This window comes from Struthio camelus, chromosome 6 (genome assembly GCF_040807025.1).
Source record: "Struthio camelus isolate bStrCam1 chromosome 6, bStrCam1.hap1, whole genome shotgun sequence".
NCBI classification, from domain to species: domain Eukaryota; kingdom Metazoa; phylum Chordata; class Aves; order Struthioniformes; family Struthionidae; genus Struthio; species Struthio camelus.
In genome coordinates this window covers 18,383,432-18,401,791 of record NC_090947.1, presented here as the reverse complement: position 1 = coordinate 18,401,791, position 18,360 = coordinate 18,383,432, and the positions used below count along the sequence as shown (strand labels likewise).

Here is an 18,360-nt window from a genome sequence, read left to right as displayed (position 1 = left end):
CGGAAGGGACTGCAGGCTGCCAAGGCTCAGAGCTAATTGCGCTTACCCAGGTAACGGTGCTTCCTTAGCGCCTCATTGCCACCTGAGTGTTAGAAGAGCATGTTTGAATCTCAGAGCTACAATTGCAACTTCCCATCCCCAAGCCACACTTTGTACCAAAATAGGCCTCCTTTTACCCAGATAATCAGGTTTTTTTGGTATATCAACTCGCCCTTAAAAGGAAGCACAGACTAAGTAACAGGAAGCAGGGTTTACAAAGACAAACACGAGACAGTGCCTGAGTTGTTCACAAACCTGTATTTCTCCCTAGAGCTCACAAGTCTCCACATTATCTACCAGCTATTGCTATTAATACCAGCAGCTATTTAAATCCCACCAAGGTCTCCCACTCCGAAGGAAGTGCATGTTCCAAAGGGCTTTGAGGATTTCATTAACAGCGAGTCCGCTGGTGCGGGTGTGCTAGAGGTCAGGGGAACAGGAAACCTTCGCCCCCTCCAGTTCATCATGTAAAAGGCCGTTGAGATCAGCATAATGATTCCTACTAATTTCAGTGGGCTTTAAAGAAAACTCGTGTAGCTTTCTGTGTTCGCTGAACCACCTTTGCAATTAGCCGCCATCAAATCATAATTAAAGTTTTTCCCTGCAGAGGTGAAAGGTGCATTTGATTCTGTTTTCCCTCTCTGAGTTGTATGTCTGCCCGGATTCAAAGTGATAAAAGTCCTAATAGTCACACTGAAGCCTTTTGGGAGAATACGTCTGTTAAACTCCCCTCGTAATGTATTTTTCTTTGCATAGGCACAATGACTTTTTTTGAGCTAGGCCCTAGCTACAACATTTGAAATGGGATTAAATCTGAGTTGTTATAAATCTAAGGGACATGCAAAGACATTATTTTGCTTTGCCTCATTAAAACAAACAGGACTCACTGGCTGTTCCCAAAGGGTTCATAGCCAGGGATTTGATACATGCATAATTCTAGTATTTACAATGATGGCTGATATTAAATGAGCTCTTTCTAGCTTCTGCCATGAATTTCAGATGCTGGGCTTGTTTAGGGCTTGCTTGCTCTTCTCTCCAAAGGAAACAACATGCAGAATAAATGATTAAAATCATGATGTCCCTCCTGAAATATGTAATTTATTAGAAGCAATTAGTACAGTATGTGGCCCTGATCCAAATTTGCAACCCCTTAGGCCAGCTTGATGATGTCTGCTGCATCTCATTACTTTGTGACTGAAGGTTAACAAGGAACACAGATAGTCTGGAGACATGCAGGATTATTGTTAGTGTGGTAAGTGCTGCATACAGACCCCATGAGAAGCCTCGCAGAACAAAAAATCTCAGGCTAAACTTACTTCGAGCAGCAGAGAAATGAAGTTTGTAGGTCTTAAGCAGTGACTACAGAAACTAGCATCATTTTATGTGCTACCTTCTTATGCTAGCAAACTCTCAGTGTATAGCCTCTAGCATTGGCTAAATACATCAGGATAATAGCAAGAAACATCGTATTATGCTACAAAGAAAAACTTTATGTCTTTTTGTGTAGTTTCTGCTTCATATACTGGTTTACATTTAGTTCTGCGGAACAGAGGAAAGAGGAGGTGAGAAAGCCAAAGACACACTGGCCATAATACAGGTCATCTTATATGGTTTCCTGAACATCAAGCCTAGGTTTGTCAAAGTTCACAGGCTGAACTGGTGCTCTTCGTGCCTTTCTAATGAGGGTAAGTCGCTTTGGCCCAGGGTGTTGCATTTTCCCCATCTCTGCAATGATGACAAAATACCTACTGTTTTTATTAACATGACTGTGCTGCACATGAGCCATGGAGCTCAGACAGAAGGAGATGGTTTTCAGTTGTCCCCTCAGCTCTGCACATGCATTCCAGATCTCTTTGCTTTGCCAATGCACTACAGGGCTGAGATGATTGCTGGGCAGAAGGCTACGACTGCTCCACAAAGGCATGCGCAGTCCCATGGCTGCAGTTGCGCCCAAGGACAGGAACTAGTCCTTCTCTAATCGCTCAGCTGGGGTCATGGCAAAGGTCTCTGTTCCTGTAGCAGTATCTTTTCTTTAGCTTGTTGACACCCCTTCTTCAGTCCATTTTAGATAGAAGAGTCACCTCAGTACACTGCTTCTTGGATAACAGAAGATGGCAAAGCTCTGCCCCATTATTCCTGTGCCTTACTCTGTTTTGCTCATCTGTTTTGATGTGGCTCTGTACCATTAACACATGTTGTTTCACAGGTAGAAATTCCACTGCTGCCAGGACTTTCTGAAGCACCAAGAAAGGAAAATTCATGTTGAAATATTTATCATCGCATTTTTTTTCTTTTGCCTAGCCAAGTCACCAAAGAACGGTGCAGCTTTGGTTTCAAAACCAGTTTTTCTTTTCATTTGCACACCATTCTTACCTGCCTCTTTGCCAGAATCCACCTCAATGCGACCACACCACTTAGTATAGTACCAGCTTGAGCAAATTTCCCGGCTATGCAGTGTCTGATGTATTGGAATGAGTTATAGAGGTTATATTCATGAGATTCCTATATATACCATTGCAAGAAGGGATGGAATACGCCTGCATATTTTTCTTTTTCAAGATGCTGCTTTCCAGTGCTTGTTCTCTTCTTCTGACTCTCTCTAGCCCTCTCTCTGTATGGCAGCATGATGACGGTAGACACAATTAAAAAAATAATTTGAGTTAAATTAATTAGTGAATCACTGACTTGGTGAATGGGATACATTAGATTGCTGCCATCTCAAGTCCAATTGGCTGCCACCATTCTGCTACTGCCCCAAAAGTTGGCAGGCGCTGCAGTAGTCTGTATTTAATTTCTTGCTGTTGGCAGCCTTGAATACATTTCATTTCACACAGCTGGCGGCTTCTGCTTCAAAATGGCTCTGGCCTTGGCTGCAGTAAATACCACATTACCTTTAGAGAGACCGAGGTGTTCAGTGGAGATTAAGCTTGACATCTGCTGTACAACAAAACTGGGATGTTTGTGTTATAACTTGTCATCTGCCACTATTACCTGGCATGTGAAAAAGAAAAGATTGCACAGAGCATTAATATCAGTCCCTAACTTTCCATGCGTGGTTTAAAGGCCTGATTCAATACAGACTGAAGGCTAGGGGAATATTTCCACTAACTTCATTCAGTTCAGCGTAAAATCCACATATCTGACAATTCTTCCTAATTTTCAAGCAATGGTTGTTAAATTGGCCTCTTTTTAGGGGTATAACTACTTTTACGATAGCAGGATAGTCTTACCATGTTTCTCTGTGAAACAACATTTATGACTTGAAAGTAATATTATGGAGCATTGTTATACTAAATATAAAGCAGTGTAAACATCATAGCATTATTAATTGCCTCTAAGCAGTAACAGACAACATTAAAAAGTCAGCCTCTTTAGAGATAGCAACATAAAATATTATAGAAAGAGAGTGTGGGAGACTTTGTACTTACTTTAAAATACAAAGTAGAAAGCCCAGGAGGGTCAACATGTGTTGTTCTGATTACTTTATGTCATAAGACATGTTTATAGTGAAATTCCAAAGATTTTGGCAGTGTTGTGCTCTGAATTGAAATAGCTTTTGAAGAAAAGATAATATTTCTGTATAAGAAGATGCAACATTCTTGTGAAGCCAGTAATTTGGCAGGGTATTAAATTTTATTTCCTGGCTTCAGCCGTTTGTTCTGGGTTGAAGGTTAACAACCAAGTCACATGACAAATACTGACTCCAGTGAGTCCTATTATAATAAATAATTGCCTCTTTGTTCTTCTCAAGCATTTGAAATTCTGAATTCGTTCCCAAGCCGAAGGACCAAACGATGATGTAGACTAGAGGAGCGTGGGGACTGCAGGCTTTACCTCCTCTGTGCAGTGTTTGACTTCTCGTTGGCTTCTCCAGGCCTGGACAGAAGGTGCAGTATTGCACAGCAGTGTGGAGTGTATATAGATAAGTCAGCCTTAGGTATACGGGTGTAGGTACAGAACAAGTATGGAGATACAGATGCAGAGATACCTCTCTAAGTAGGATTCCCACAGCATGGGAGCTCACATCTTATTTAGCTTACCCCTGAATGAAAATCCTTCCCTGGCTGTATCTAACTGCATGTTCTCACGCTCCTCCATGTCTGTTAATGGGTCCTCTGCAAGTAGTTAGATTTCGTTTATAAAAATCTCCACCCTTCAAAGTAAAGCTGTCAAAAACAGCACGAAAAATTACAGGAATGCCCAATGATAATGAACTTTGTACAGTGTGAATGACATTGCCGTGCATTGAGCGCGAGCCTGCAGTGACTGATACAGCAGAATGACCTTTCAGTTAGGACTTTACCAACTATTCTTTTCCTTATGAATGTGTATAAATGGGCTTGCAGGCCTGTCAACAAAGCTCCCACCACCTGCTTCTACTTCTGCTGGGGTCAGGGCTGGGATCATATGAAAAATTTGAAAAATGCAGGGATTTTGTGGAAGGCTTTAAAAAGTGGTTTTCATTATTTAGTGGCAAGAGCAAACTGAGAAGGCACAGTGATAGGTTTCCCATGCAGACCTGGAACCACCTGTGCAAGATCCTAGAGAGTGCCTCCTGCCCACGGGCCACTCTTCCAGCAGTGGTAGTTTAAGATATTGACTTTGCTCTCTACCATCTGGTTTCACTCTGTCCTGAGTAAGTGTCCAAGCGGTATTTTGGCTTTGTGATATCTCTATCTCTGAACAATGTGGTCCTCGTTTCTTGGGTTAGACCAAAATAAGGCTAAGAGGAAGCTTACTTCTGATTCCTGGGGAATCTGTGTGTTGTGTTTCCTGTGGTGGGGGTGTTATCTGGTTTTCTGACTTGAGGTTTGTTCCTTTTGAAGTGGATGACTCTTAGTTTGAACTTATTGAAGAGCAAAAATTGTTTAAAGAGGTCCATGAGGCTCTCCTCCCCTTGCTAATTTCTCCCTTCCTTCACCCCTTGGGATGCGACATTGCCCAGTTTAGCAGGAACACAGAGTTCCCAAAACCATCCACCAGAACCTTGGCACTGAGACAAGTACATGAGCAGACTGAAGATTTCAACCACATCCTTTCAGGACCAGAGCTAGGACTGAAAACTCGCATGCAATTATGCGTGTGAATGTGACCAGAAAAACACAGGAAATACTGCAGCGAGCATATGGATCTGAAAAAGGATTCGTTTTTCTGTGAAGCATGGGCCAGAAGGAAGTTGTTTAAAAATCTCTAATCTGGTTTAGCTGCTAACTTTTCTTGAGTCAGTTAAAGAATTTTTCATTCTTTTCTAACCCGTGAACTGATCTTATTCCATGTGGCGTTTATAGCCAGTGAAGATCATCAGCAGGCTCCGAACAATCAACAGAATAATTTTTTTAAGAATACATTTACAGGAACTGAGAGATCTAATGACCACTCAGAAGCAGAAAAAAACCTAAAATATTTGCTACATGTCATCTTAGCCTAGGATGCACCTTTATTGTCTATTGTGCACACAGCAAGAACTGTGCATAAACGGGTGCTTGGTGGACACTGGGGCACGGAGCAGATTTGCAGGACACAATCATGCCTTCCCAAGTGACAGGGATACAGAAAACAGTAGATCTTCCTCTATAACCCGGAGTGCAGCTAGTAAGGTGTACAAAGCCTAAGCGCTTCTGCTCAGCTTCAGCTGGAACAGTGTCCTGTTTGAGATATTACGCTCCAAAAGATGAGCACTGTCAAAGGGAGATGAGCGGGAGGCAGTAAAAATTGTTTAGCCCTAGAAAACACAACTATAGGAGAGGGCATGAATGAATGGGGTTCCGCAGCGCAAGCAGTTGACTGTATCCCAGAATTACCCAAAAGACTCGTCTTCCTGTCCAAAGGCAAAATTTTTTTTCTTTATGGGATGAGGAGAAATTATGTAAATTCAGCATTCTTTTCAATCTCCCTGCAATCGCGAGGAAAGATGAAGAGTTTAAAAAAAAAGTCAATGGGATTTTTGGCATTAAAGCTCCCCCTGGTGACACTTAGGTGTATTTTTCTTACTACTATTTCTAGCGAATTCCTTTACGCTTTTTTCTGAAGAAGTATGTTGAAAATTTTTGGCAATACATAAGAAGAGAGATAAGAGAAGGAGGGGGAGAATATTGAAGTCTGCATTTCATAATTTCCAACTAAAATCTATCAGATTATTATTAAATTTCAGCTTCAGGGTTTCCCCAAATCCTGGAGTGGTTAGAGCCTGACTTTTTCTTTAAGTTCATTCTTGGCAAGATGAAAAGTAACAATAACGTTAAAACCCATTTTTGCAGGTGCTGCTATCTGATATGAACTTGCCTAAACCTTGAGAGATTTGTTTACTTTTTCTATACTTTGTCTATGTTTTCTAACAATGAAATTGAGTAAACTGATATTCTTTGTCCTAGATTCCTGTTTGTTCTTTTCAGAAAAAATTGAGAGCAATACTTGCTTTCAGCCTCTGACTATTAATGTGAGTGCCAGAACGTGTGCTTCCAGGCTGTAATTACACTGTGGTTGTACTGAATGTTGGCTCTAGGGTATTTTGATGCCTTAGGCAAACCAGAAGATGTAGGTCTCTCACAAGCTTGAGTCACTCACACAATAAAGAGCCGCTACAGATTTTGCCCCTAATGTTTTGCTACCCATGGCAACTGCAAAGTGAAACCAGTTGTATCTACCGTAATGCAAATAATTTGTGGTGACTGCATTTTATGTTGAATAACTGATTTTTTAAGATTTTTTAATTTACCAGCAATCCAAACCAACTTAAAGATAAGAATTTGTAGCTTCTCAGCTGTTAGTAAGTTTAGTGACTCAAAATGGGGAAAAAAGTTCCAAAATGAAAATATTATTGAAGAAGTCAGAATAAACTTTTCACTCTTATCATGTCCTACCTCCTCCTCTCCCAAAAGATCAGTAGAGAGATATTGAACCAGACACGTTCTGCAGTCTGTGCTAGGACTTTGCTTTTGCTGAATTTGTATCTTTTCAGAAAAAAAAGCACCCTTAGTTTTGTGTTAACACTGTATATTGATTTGTTTTGCACATCTTTTAGAGGTGTTTAATTTTCCAAACACCATAAATTGCTATGTTTTGCTTTGTTTCCCTTGATACTTCTGAGTATTTTATACTCTTACCCTGCCCTTGAAAATTGTTTCTTTCAGTGCATTGTTTCTATTTTCTGTTACAGTTAAAGTCACCACGTTAATTAGGGCTGTCTGAACATTTTCAGACAGAATTGTTTTCCACCGGCTGTTTCTGATTCAGCAGTACGCAGGAAAGGGTCATTTCATCTTCCAGGATGCTGGGGGCGGGAGTCTTCCTCCTTTCTTACCAGCTTAATAGCAAGTGTAAGTTATCACATTTTAGGGCTTGCTAGGAGGTTAATAGAGGTACCTGCCTGGTTCCCGGCAGGCGCGAGTTACTGGACCACAAGCCACTTTTTGAGGGTTGAATGCAGGGGTGGACTTTGCAGGTGCACCCCTGTGCAGGGGTGGACTTTGGAGCGTGAGCCGTTTAGTGCATTTTTTCAGCTCTAGCCTCCAGGACTTTGGTTCCTAAGGGCCAGCATGTGTTTAGAAGTTAAAAGGATGAAGTCTTTGGAGAAGCCTATGGCAAACCCTTGGAACAGCGCTGATAATTAGGGAAATCTGGCCATCATCCACTCTGCCACTTCTGTGCAGTTACTTTCCAGACTAGCGATGAGATGTGATATTTAAATATAGTTGCATCTTAAGAAACGCTAATGATAGGCAAAGGGCAAAGTTTCTTTGGTTACGCTTCTCTGTGCTAGAAGGTGAGGAGCCAATGGGCAGTGCAAGTTGAAATACAGGAAATTTTACTTACACTTAAGATTTTTTTTTTTTTTTTTTTAACTCTGTGAGTGGTCAAACACTGAAACAGGTGGCCCTGAGAAGTTGTAGGGTTTCTGTTCTGGAGATGTTCAAAACCCAACAGGACATAGCCATGAGCAACCTGCTGTAGCTGACCCTGCTTTGAGAGGGGGTTTGGACTAGGCAATCGAGGTCCCTTCCATCCTCCGTGATTCTATGATTCAATAAGTATTGTATTAACCCACAAGCATTTCGTAAGCACTTGATGGCATGATAAAATCTTCATTCCACCCCTCAGAATAAAGGATGACATTTGCTTTTGTGTTAGTAAGTTCCTCCCTTCTGTAGCAGCACCCTCTAAATGTCATTTTACCTGGGTGATACTGTGGTTTACAGGGGAGAATATATCAGAATGCAGAATTAGGACTAGCGAAGGCTGCAAGCCCCAAGTTAGCTCTTAAGGGGAGGAAAACCATCTCTCTAGCACTAAGGGATGTTAATAAAGTCAGAAGAAGGAATGGCTCTGATCTTATAGATGTCTTCTAGTGCTCCTAGGCAGGTAAGCAGACTTGATTCATATCTCAGTTTGTTAGATTTGCTTTGGTTAACATAAAATGCCAACTACACAGGGAAGAGGGGAAATATTCAAGCCATGTTCAGCTTCAGTTTTCTGAAACGGATCCCAGCTGTTTCAGATGATCTCTGCAGCTCACACGCAATGAAGTGGTGAAAACTGAAAAGGCTCATTCTCCCTGACAAATTCCTGCTTGGATGTAAGAACTACAGCTACAGTACCTGTAATGTAAAGAAAGTGGTAACTGCCTACTATGCATGTACCACCCATAAAGCAACTGCAACGGGGATAAATTTAATGTAAGCACTGACCTATCAATCCCTTGTCTAATCATCACAATGTTTTTGTGATTTTGAAGGTGTTTATAAAATACTTAGAAGAAAAGAAGAGCTCCTTCCAACATTTATGAAATTACTGATGTCAAGTTATGCTGATGCCAAAATCCTATCTCCTTTGCCATCACAAGGAGGACCACAATGATGATTATAATTATAATTCAGTAGGGGATTCATCTGCAAATTAACAGAGAAGCTTATGGACTTCTGACAGAAACCAAACAGACTGGATTAATTAAAAGTGAAAGCTACACAGCACATGGAAGCAAGGAAGAGAAACATAATGGTGGATTTTTGGCTGACCAGCAAAGATTTTGCTCCTGTCTTCATTTTAAAAAGTACAACTCACTGGAATGCTTTTTAACTGCTCTCTGAAAATCTGAGGCTCCACAGAATATTCAACAAAAGATTTAGACTTGCCACGAACAAATCTTGTGGTGTATCTAACCCAGACCATGGAAAGAAATAATGCCTAAAAAGTAATAGCAAAAAAAGAAAATAGTGATCCAGGATAAAAACCAAACCGAATCCTTAGGGTACCGTGCCAGGTCTTGGAGTGAAATAGTAGAAGCTGTGAAACAGTAAAAACTGTTCAATCGCTGTATGCAGAACTTTGTCCACTCCATCATTTAGTCCATCTTCTGCCTCTGTGTATTACTATCTCCTCTTCTCTGTCAAAGAGTCTCTTCCCTCAGGATGTGGCAGTAATTTTTTTTCTCATCTGTTTAGGTTTTATAGCCTCCCTGGGTCAGCCAACGTATAGAAAAGTAGAGCCACAGTCAGATAAGGCTATGACTTTCCCAGTATCTGAGACCCTGCCAGTTCCACACAATACCTTTAGTTGCATATTTTTCAGAAGGGGTATACTGCTTCATTCATCCCCATCATAAATAGACATCTGCTGGGCACTCTGTTTTTGAAACCTTAGTGCAAATTATCGTTCAAATGGAAACATGGCCTTTATTTGGAAAAAAATAAATGAATGCAGACAAATATGGGACATTTTTTGACTTTATTGACATTACTAGAATCCAATTTAATCTGAAGTTAACACATATGGCACAAAAAATCTATAGTACAAATCCTGAGCTGATAATGTCACAGTGTACTTTTTAATATCATGACAATCATAATTACCAGCTGTCTGTAGGTCTCAGCTCAACATCCAGACAGCTGAGGCACCCAGAGTTCAGGTTCTCTAATACTGCAATCCTGATAATTAATTGCTTAAGTAAATTCCTTTAGAAAGCTTACTCGTTCTGCTTTGAAGCCAGGTTTGTGCAGCCTCAAGAGCCGTTTCTAGGAAGGATGCATTTCTAGTTTTCATTAGAAAGGATAAAGAGATGAATACCTGTAGAAAGAGAAGTGACCAGGACAGCACATCAGAGATTTCCTGTTAAGGATTGGGGAAGGAAAAGGAAAATAGAAAATGTTCTTGGTTGCCACTATTCCCAGGACATATTAGAGGAAATTAAATTGGTATGAGCCTCAATTTCCTTTCTCACATGTATCACCATTTAACATTAACATATAGGGAACAGAACTGCCCTTTTTATCATTAGTAAAGGGAACCATACCCGTGAATAAAAAGCACTTGTTCCTAGACAGGCAGAGAGGATCACTTTTGCAAATGCTCATTGATCTTAAGGCTAGGAAAGGACTGTTCTTTTTACATAATTGAATCTCTGCCATATAGCACACCCTATAACCTAATCCCTATACTTGATCCGTAATTTATTTTGAACTATGGCATGTAATTAGGAATGCACAAGTTAAGACTTCTCATGAAAGTTAAGATTTATTTAATTATCTTTATCCTGCTCCCTTCTTTAATTACAGCAGGTAGGACTACAACAGCATTGGTTCGTTTTGTACATAGCAAACCATATAACTAAGCTATTTCTTGTTCCTACCTCCAGACTTACATGCTGCTACTGAAATACTGAGCATAGTTTCGTATTGTCTTCCTATTGTGAGCATCAGCCTTTCCAAGTATAGACTGATGTGATCTTATAAACCCTTTTTTCTGCTTTTTTCCTCAACAGCTTGTTTAACAGTGGTCAAAGTACAAGTGTCTCAAACTCGAAACAACCTACAGTGACTTATCAGAATGACAGAAATTGCTTGAAAAACTGTATGCTGTTTTATTTTAAAGAAGCCATACTCAGAAAATGCTTCTCATAAGCTTTTAAGGACAGTGAGTCCTAATGCATATTTTGGTATAGTAGCACCATTATTCGCCTCTGTTGCTATGGAATAGCTGATCCAGGTTTGAATATGTGGTCCTTTATTTGATGGAATTACTTTAATCCTTTGACTTAAGGGAACAATTCTGCCAATACTGCCTTTTTAATCTATCATTAGATAGATAGCGAACTGACTGTGGAAGGTGCTGTTGTTAAAAGTGAGGTATTTGACCAAGAGCCGTCCTCCACAAAATCAGCTGAGAAATGTTTTCTTGCTTTCCAAAGGACAAATTAAAGTTGAGCTGAGATAGTTACAAGCTTAAACTTCCGCTTAGCTGACTGCAAGAGCTTCTGTTTTTTATTAGAAGTTTTAAGACTGCCTGACTGCTGCAATCTAAGGGCTAGTAAGGGAATTAGGGAATCAGCAAAATGAGATGTTTATATACGAACAAAAGTTGCCTAGAGCAATGAAAGCCTTACTGTTTACTCTTTTGGACACTGTTAAGTGAGAGATGCATTCTCTTCAGTTACCCCCTAAACTGACCTCTGTCTGCAGTCCATCTCTGTGCAATCTGTGGAGGATTAACAAAAGCATTTTTGTGTTGACGCGGATCCTTCATGCTACTCATATGGAGCCAGTGCTGTTTTAAGCAACTTTTGAATGTAGGGAGGGAAAAACAGAATGGAAAGTGCTGTGTGAGGGAATAAAATGAAAAGCAGCCAGACCTTTGTAACATGAATTTTGCTGCTCTCATACAGTCTTCGTTATGATAGTCAAAACACTGGGTCTTTTGACCACGGAGAAAGTAGCAAAAGGCCTAAAATTTGTCATTTAAAAGGCCTGCTGTGAAGACTGATTACTGTATACCTGGAGCTAAGAGAACAATTAGTAACAACCATTAAGCATTTAGAAAATTAGTCAGTCCTTCTTGCTTGATATCTATATGATCATTTAGCATTTAGAATATTAGTCAATCATTATTGCTTGGTGTCTGAATGATCATTCACAGCCCTGTATGAGGTTATGGTGACCTGCTGGACATGCTAATGATCTAATCTACTCCAGCTGTGACCTACATAAACATGTCAGATTTGCCAATACTTCAGATTATTTGTTTCGATTTAGTTATCAGCACTTTTGAAGGAGAAGCATGCTGTAGAAGATGCATGACTGAATAATATCTTGGTCTTATGGTCATATGAGACACACGAGAGTTTTTTCTGCTCCTCAGCCTGAGCTTCGATATGAAATAATGAGGCACTCAATTTTGCATCAGTATAGTTTTGACTGCCACACTGATGCTTCAAATTCTTTTCGTGTTAAACTTCTAAGCCATAAAATGCGTGCTAGTCTTTGAAGAATCAATTAGCTCTAAAGGACTGAGTGATAGCCTGACTTTGCATTTCCCTGGATAAACTAAACAGGAGTTTGAGAATACCTGGTGTGCAAATTTTGTGTGTCGATCTGTTTATCTCCTACTTCTAAGTTTAAATCCCAATGCAACATTAATTTATAGTATTTTATGTAGATTCATTGTAAATCAACAGTAGCTGTTTGAAAATATTTTTTTCGTTATAACTGGAAATTATAACCATTTACAAAACCTGATCCCTCTAATGTGGGCTTGCATTTTATTCTATAATCCTCATTTTGAGCTTGTTTTCACTTTCATCTGCCGTGTATGTCATCGTTTTGGCATTGAAGCTCAGTCATGAGTTCCCTGCTTAGCCAAGCTGGTCTTCTGATACAGCTACTCATTTTCCTGTGTATCAGCATGGACCATTCTTGTGCTTGGAGGAGGATGCCCTAAAGACCTGCCAGCATTGCTGGGTCTCCTTTGCCCTTCAGAGCTGCCTCCCACTGGATTCCCCTTGATGCTTCTCTGAATAAGCCAAAGATTGGTGACGGGCGCAGTTCTTCATGAAATGAGTTTCTGTTTTTTTTTTTAAATATAAAAATTCATTTCAGCTGAAAAAAGAAGATGGAGTTTCAGAGAAGTCAGAACACTTTTGACTGATAAATTTGAAATAAAAAGTGTTTCATAAAAGAACATTTCTTCTTCTAGTTTAATCACCTGAATACATGATTTTTGTTTTGATTTTCTCTTTTTTGTGGGGAGGGAATCAGAATATTTTTCATTTAGAATTGGTATAGAGTAAATATTTTTATTTGGCTATTATCCCATTTCTACAGCTCTTTTTGGTTGTTAATTTCGAAGTAATTTGAGTTCTGAAACTCTGAAAATCAGGCTACTTTGTATGTGCCTCAGCTTGGCCTTCTACTCTTTTTTAAAAAGCTGGAAATATATTTTTGATAGAGAGAGGCTCAGTTCCAAATCATAAGACTAAATAGCCCTTCAGACTTGGGGGAATTCAAGTTACCAACTGGACTCCCTACCAGAGTTTGGTAAATGTCAACACCACTCCTTGGGCAATGAAGCAGGGTGAAGGAAGACATGTTAAATAAGATGAGGAACTGACTTAATTACTTTAATCCATCCATCACTGAATTTTTTTATTTCAGGGGAGATTTAATTCAGGAACATTTGGTTATTTCATGTCTTGTGACACTGCTTAGCCTTCTAATCTGGTGCTTTGGTCAGATGGGTAGAGGGAAAAAAAGAAAAGCTATTGATTAAACAGCGCAGATTTTTATTATGTAACTGCAAAAATGCCAGAAAGTTGTCCCATTTGAACTCATAATTTTAAGTAATCTAGAAATATGCTCCGAGGCAGTGACTTCATCTAAAAAGTATTACCAGTTCAAAGTGTGTTAGTGCACTGCTGCTGCATGCGGTTTGGCATTAAGGGTTTCTTCATCAGCATTAATTGGATTAAATTACATGCAGTGAAATATAAGCCCTTTGAGAAAAACAGCTCTTGCCCTTTTGGCTTTAAGAAAAAAAAAAAAGAAAAGCATAAAAAGGAAGCCAAAAGAGAGAAAGAAACCAAAAGATAGTGTTCAGACAGCCTTAGTTTTAAAGTGGAATAAAGAGCGTGTTTGAGCCTGTGGGTATGAGATGGTGGGCAGGGTGCGGTGAGGAGGTTGAGGTGCCGAAGGCCGGGAGCACGAGGCTTGGGACCAGGGCTTGCTGCTGGTGGACCTCCCTGGCGAGGGGTAGAGCAGCCGGAGCTGGGAGCGCAGCCGAGCAGGGCACAAAATAGCTGCAGGAGAACAGCAGCAGATTTCCTCGGCAGGGCGAGGGTGCTGAAGAACTCACGGCACGACTTGCTGCCTGAAAAGAGGGACACTCATGAGCCAGGGTGACTCATTTGTGGATCAGCGTTTGTAGTTCTCTCCATCTGCAATTATTAATATTATAAAGCTTGTGTAGTTTGCACGGCATCAGTAACTTCATGTTTTGAACTTAGGTCTGCTGTATGTACAAACAGTGTCTTTCACATTAAATATCCCCCTCCAAAATTATATAATTCTGTTTTTTTTTTTTTTAACGAGTAAAATCTCAGAGCCTGTATTTGTTGCTCAGATTTAATATACTGCTGTATTGATGAACAGTGGCAGACCCCAGATAGCGGTGTGATGCCTCCCGATTGCTATTTAAGAAAGTAGAGGGCATCAGCAGTGTTACCAGTGTACCAGTATAATGTGCCTGAAGCCTGAAAAGATAAAAAATAAATATATTTCCCTTTCTACTTAATTAAAGCACCTCCATGGCAGCCGTAGTAAAAACGGCTACGGTAACGTGAGTGATAAAGTCCTCAAGCAATCTCTAGCCAGAATATCACCTTTTAGTAAAGAGTTTAGATATCCCTAAATGAAGATACTGGGTGTGAACAGATCCAACTCCTCAGCACCTGCTACAGCTTGCTTAGAAAAAAATGTCTCCCTGTAAATAGAGCTCTACCTTATTACTTGCTTATCATTTCCTTCATGTTGGCAAAGGACAGGTCACGCAGCTTAAACAACCCTCCTGGAGTGACACTTGAGAGCCACTGTAAAGGCCTCTTCAGCTTACCAGGAACTGTGGATAAATGTGCCAATATACTGCTAGGTATGCTTAGTTTTAAGACATGGTGACCATCCGTGGCAGCTACTGTGGTTTGCTGCAGTACTATGTGACTAGATATGCTTTTTTAATCTAAGAGTATGATTGCTATGACTTTACTAAATATTTTTATTGCCCCAGACACTGTAAAAGTCTGGCTCTGTGCACAGAACACAACTTCAGAAAAGCCACCTTTCTTTTCTCTCATGCACATTTATCTCTTATTGACAGGAATTTCATTATCCGTAGGTCAATTCGTGCTGACTTATTTTATTGTCGAGTCTAGACAATAGAGTTGTCTTTTGTTATCAACTCTAGTTGTGTCCTTTGTTGTCTAGTTGAAATACTTATAACTCGTATAGGGTTAGTTAATTCTGGCAAACTGAAGTGTAACATTTTGAGGCTTATAAATAATGACATTATGAGTCTTGTGCATCTACTGGTCAGTGTAGGAAACCCTATGAATCTTTCCTTCTAAACGACACTGAAGTATTAAATGACCAGCTGAGGTGAAGGTAGGCTGTAAAACGGAGTTTATGAAAAATCATTAAATAAGATTGATAGTTGCCTGCTATGTAAGAATCAATGGGTAATACTCCTCTGTGTCATTGCTCTCAATTTATTGAAATTTTCACATTAAAATATTGCAATTAAGCCATATAACCAAGAGCCCTCATTCCTGCCAAAAACATCATTTCATGAAGCTTCATCATACTGATTGTAGATACTGTGCCCTCATTTCTGTCACTAATTGTTCCTGTCTCATGTTCCAAAAACTCCTTGGAAAATGATGTATTCTGGCTCCTAACAATTCCTGTCTGAGCTACTAAGTAATATATGTTAGATAAGTATTGTAAATGTGCAATAAATGACTCTGTAGTATCAGAGATAAACAACAGGAGATGAACTTGCAGCACAAGCGTAATTTCGTTTTGAAATGAACGCCCTTTAACCTACAGTTAGGTGAAATCATATTAAAAGTGTTTGCCTTACTAATGAGCGCTGCTAAATAGGCCCCCTGGGTGGTAGCTGAGCACCCAAAGTGTTTCTTTACTTATCGTAGTTACTTAATTGGAAATAGGAGATTTTTTAATACTCTGCATAAAGCAAAAAGGAGCTGAAATGGTTTGATTATTGCAGGGCACACTTACAAGTACTGTGTTTATTTGCTTGTTTCACATCTGAACAATTGTTTCCTGGGGAACCAAGTACTGTCATTCACGTGACTAGATGGAAAGAGAAGTAGCTGGGAGCACTGACTGGCCAATGCGGGAAGTGGGGCAGAGCGCGCTCCCTTTCTGAGATCCACTACAAGATCCTGTTTTCAGTTATTTGTAACTTTGCTGAACTGGAGTCACTTATGTTGAAATTTTTCAGGTAACATATCTAGAAAAAAAGTATCCCAAATTTCATAGTGGTGTGAACATAACGAGTGAAGGGTAGGCTCCTCCAGGCCAGGCAGTTCTGGGGTCGAGATTCTTGGACATATACCAGCAGTTCCTCCAACGCACAACTTAAGAGTAATCTGCATCTTTCCCTATGTGTCCTAAAGATGAACTCTTTTTTGAAAATTATGCCTTTACAAACAGTAGGATTTTTGATTATCCAGCTGTGGTTATGTAAAGTGGGTGTGATGCAATTACTCCTCAGCACACAGGTGAACTGCCACATAAAGGAAGCCTTTTTTTCTGACAGCTGCAAGTGGTGAGTACAAGTATGAATGATCTGCAATAAAACAAAAAATGCCTCCCTGTTATGACTGTAATGACAGCATAAAATTTAATTCAGGCTTACATTTTCATGAAATCGTGCATCTTTGACTAGCGCTTACGTTCCCACTATGACTGCTTTAGCCAAAGATTAGAGGACCCAGAAACTAACTAGTGTTGTGCACTTGCTGTTTGAGAATTTCTGAAAATAATAATCCTTGTTCTTTGGTCTCTGTCTCTATCTTCTTTTTAGCCTGACTTTGCCTCCTTTTTTACCTTGAATTCTTCTAACACACCAAGGTGCAGCTGAGAAGATGAGATTGGGCCCATTTGTTGAAGCCTGTTTGCTTGTACTGAATTTGAGACAGGGGAAAATAACTTTACAGTTTGATTAATTTTCACAGTGCCTGCTTCACCTGCCTACTCAAACAACCAGGCAGCCAGGGACATCAAGACCTTCAAAACAAAACCTCCAAGTGTCCTGCAATAAGTACTTACTCTTTTCATCCAGCCCTGTGTGGTGTTTGGAGGTCAAATACATTCTAACATTCCTCTTGCTCCACAATACATTTTCTCCGTGAGGAGACCATATAATCCAATTTTGTCACTGCTTTGGCCCCAACGGTTCCCCTTATTTGTCATGTGCTTATTTGTCATGTTCTGTGCTTTTTTTGTATCAGAACAATTATAAACATCATCCGTAGGTTAGCAGTAAGCACACTGGAAGAGTCCTTTATCACACATGAGAAGCTGTGAACATGGGGTATTTGGTCGACGTGAGCAATGACCTTCAGAAGATTTCAGAAATTTCAGAAAATGCTGAAGAAATGCTGACGAATGCTGAAAAAAAATTCAGAAATGCTGAAGTTTATATTCTGGTAGAATAATTCCTGTGCTTTTTAGCTGAGCCTCTAAGACTTAAATTATTTGAGACTGGCAATATCAATCTGATCAAGGGAGGTGAAGGAAAAAGAGAAGCAAATACTATTCTATTCTGCGGGGCATCCTTTAGCAGTTTTTTCCACAAGCGCTGATAGATTTCTGAAGAGCCTATATTCAAGGGAGAGAATATTTCTGTTGGGAGCACATCCCAGCACTGTTTGAATTAAAGGGATTGTGAAACAGGGAGTCAGTATAGGCATTTAAAAAAAAACCTTTCCATTGGTTTGGTTTTTTTCTTATTTCTTTCAGGAAAAAAAAAAGTGAGCTAATACAACTTTAAATATCACTTTTATACTTGCAGGGATTAAGCACCTGAAAAGTCAGACTGATACAGCATTTCCGGAGGAAGAAGAGGGAGTTAGTGAAAGAGAAGAGGAGTGGGGCCATTAAATTGCATTGAGCTTCCTCGCGAGTGGTTACTGAGACTACCGGGACTGCTAAACTTGGCGCACCTAAGGCGGAATTCCATCGCTTGTGCTCCGGGAACAGTCTGCACCTCGGCATTCAACACACATGCGTAGTCCGGCGCTCTCTGGGAGCACTCCCTGATTGGATTTTACAGCCATTTGCAAATTTGTTCTGTGATCCCAATTCCTGAAGATAAACAGTTATTTTAAAGTCATTTTTCTTCCATTTTGTATGACTTAGAAATGTAATTTGCAAACATGTTAGTGATCTGACAACAGTACTGCCAGAGCTTAACTATTGAGTGTGAGCTGTATTCTAAGACCTATTGTAAATAAAACCAATTTAAAAGCTACGAAATAAA

The 18,360-nt window shown here is 39.9% G+C and overlaps 1 protein-coding gene across 1 annotated transcript in view; it reads left to right on the top strand.

Moving 5' to 3' along the window:
• PPP1R1C (protein phosphatase 1 regulatory inhibitor subunit 1C) overlaps positions 1-18,360 on the top strand; it is a 50,122-nt gene extending 31,762 nt beyond the window's left edge. Inside the window, exon 5 of the mRNA XM_009676319.2 lies at positions 17,893-18,360. Within this exon, the coding sequence (XP_009674614.1) occupies positions 17,893-17,981 (89 nt within the window). The 3' untranslated portion in view covers positions 17,982-18,360. The remainder of the gene's footprint in view (positions 1-17,892) is intronic.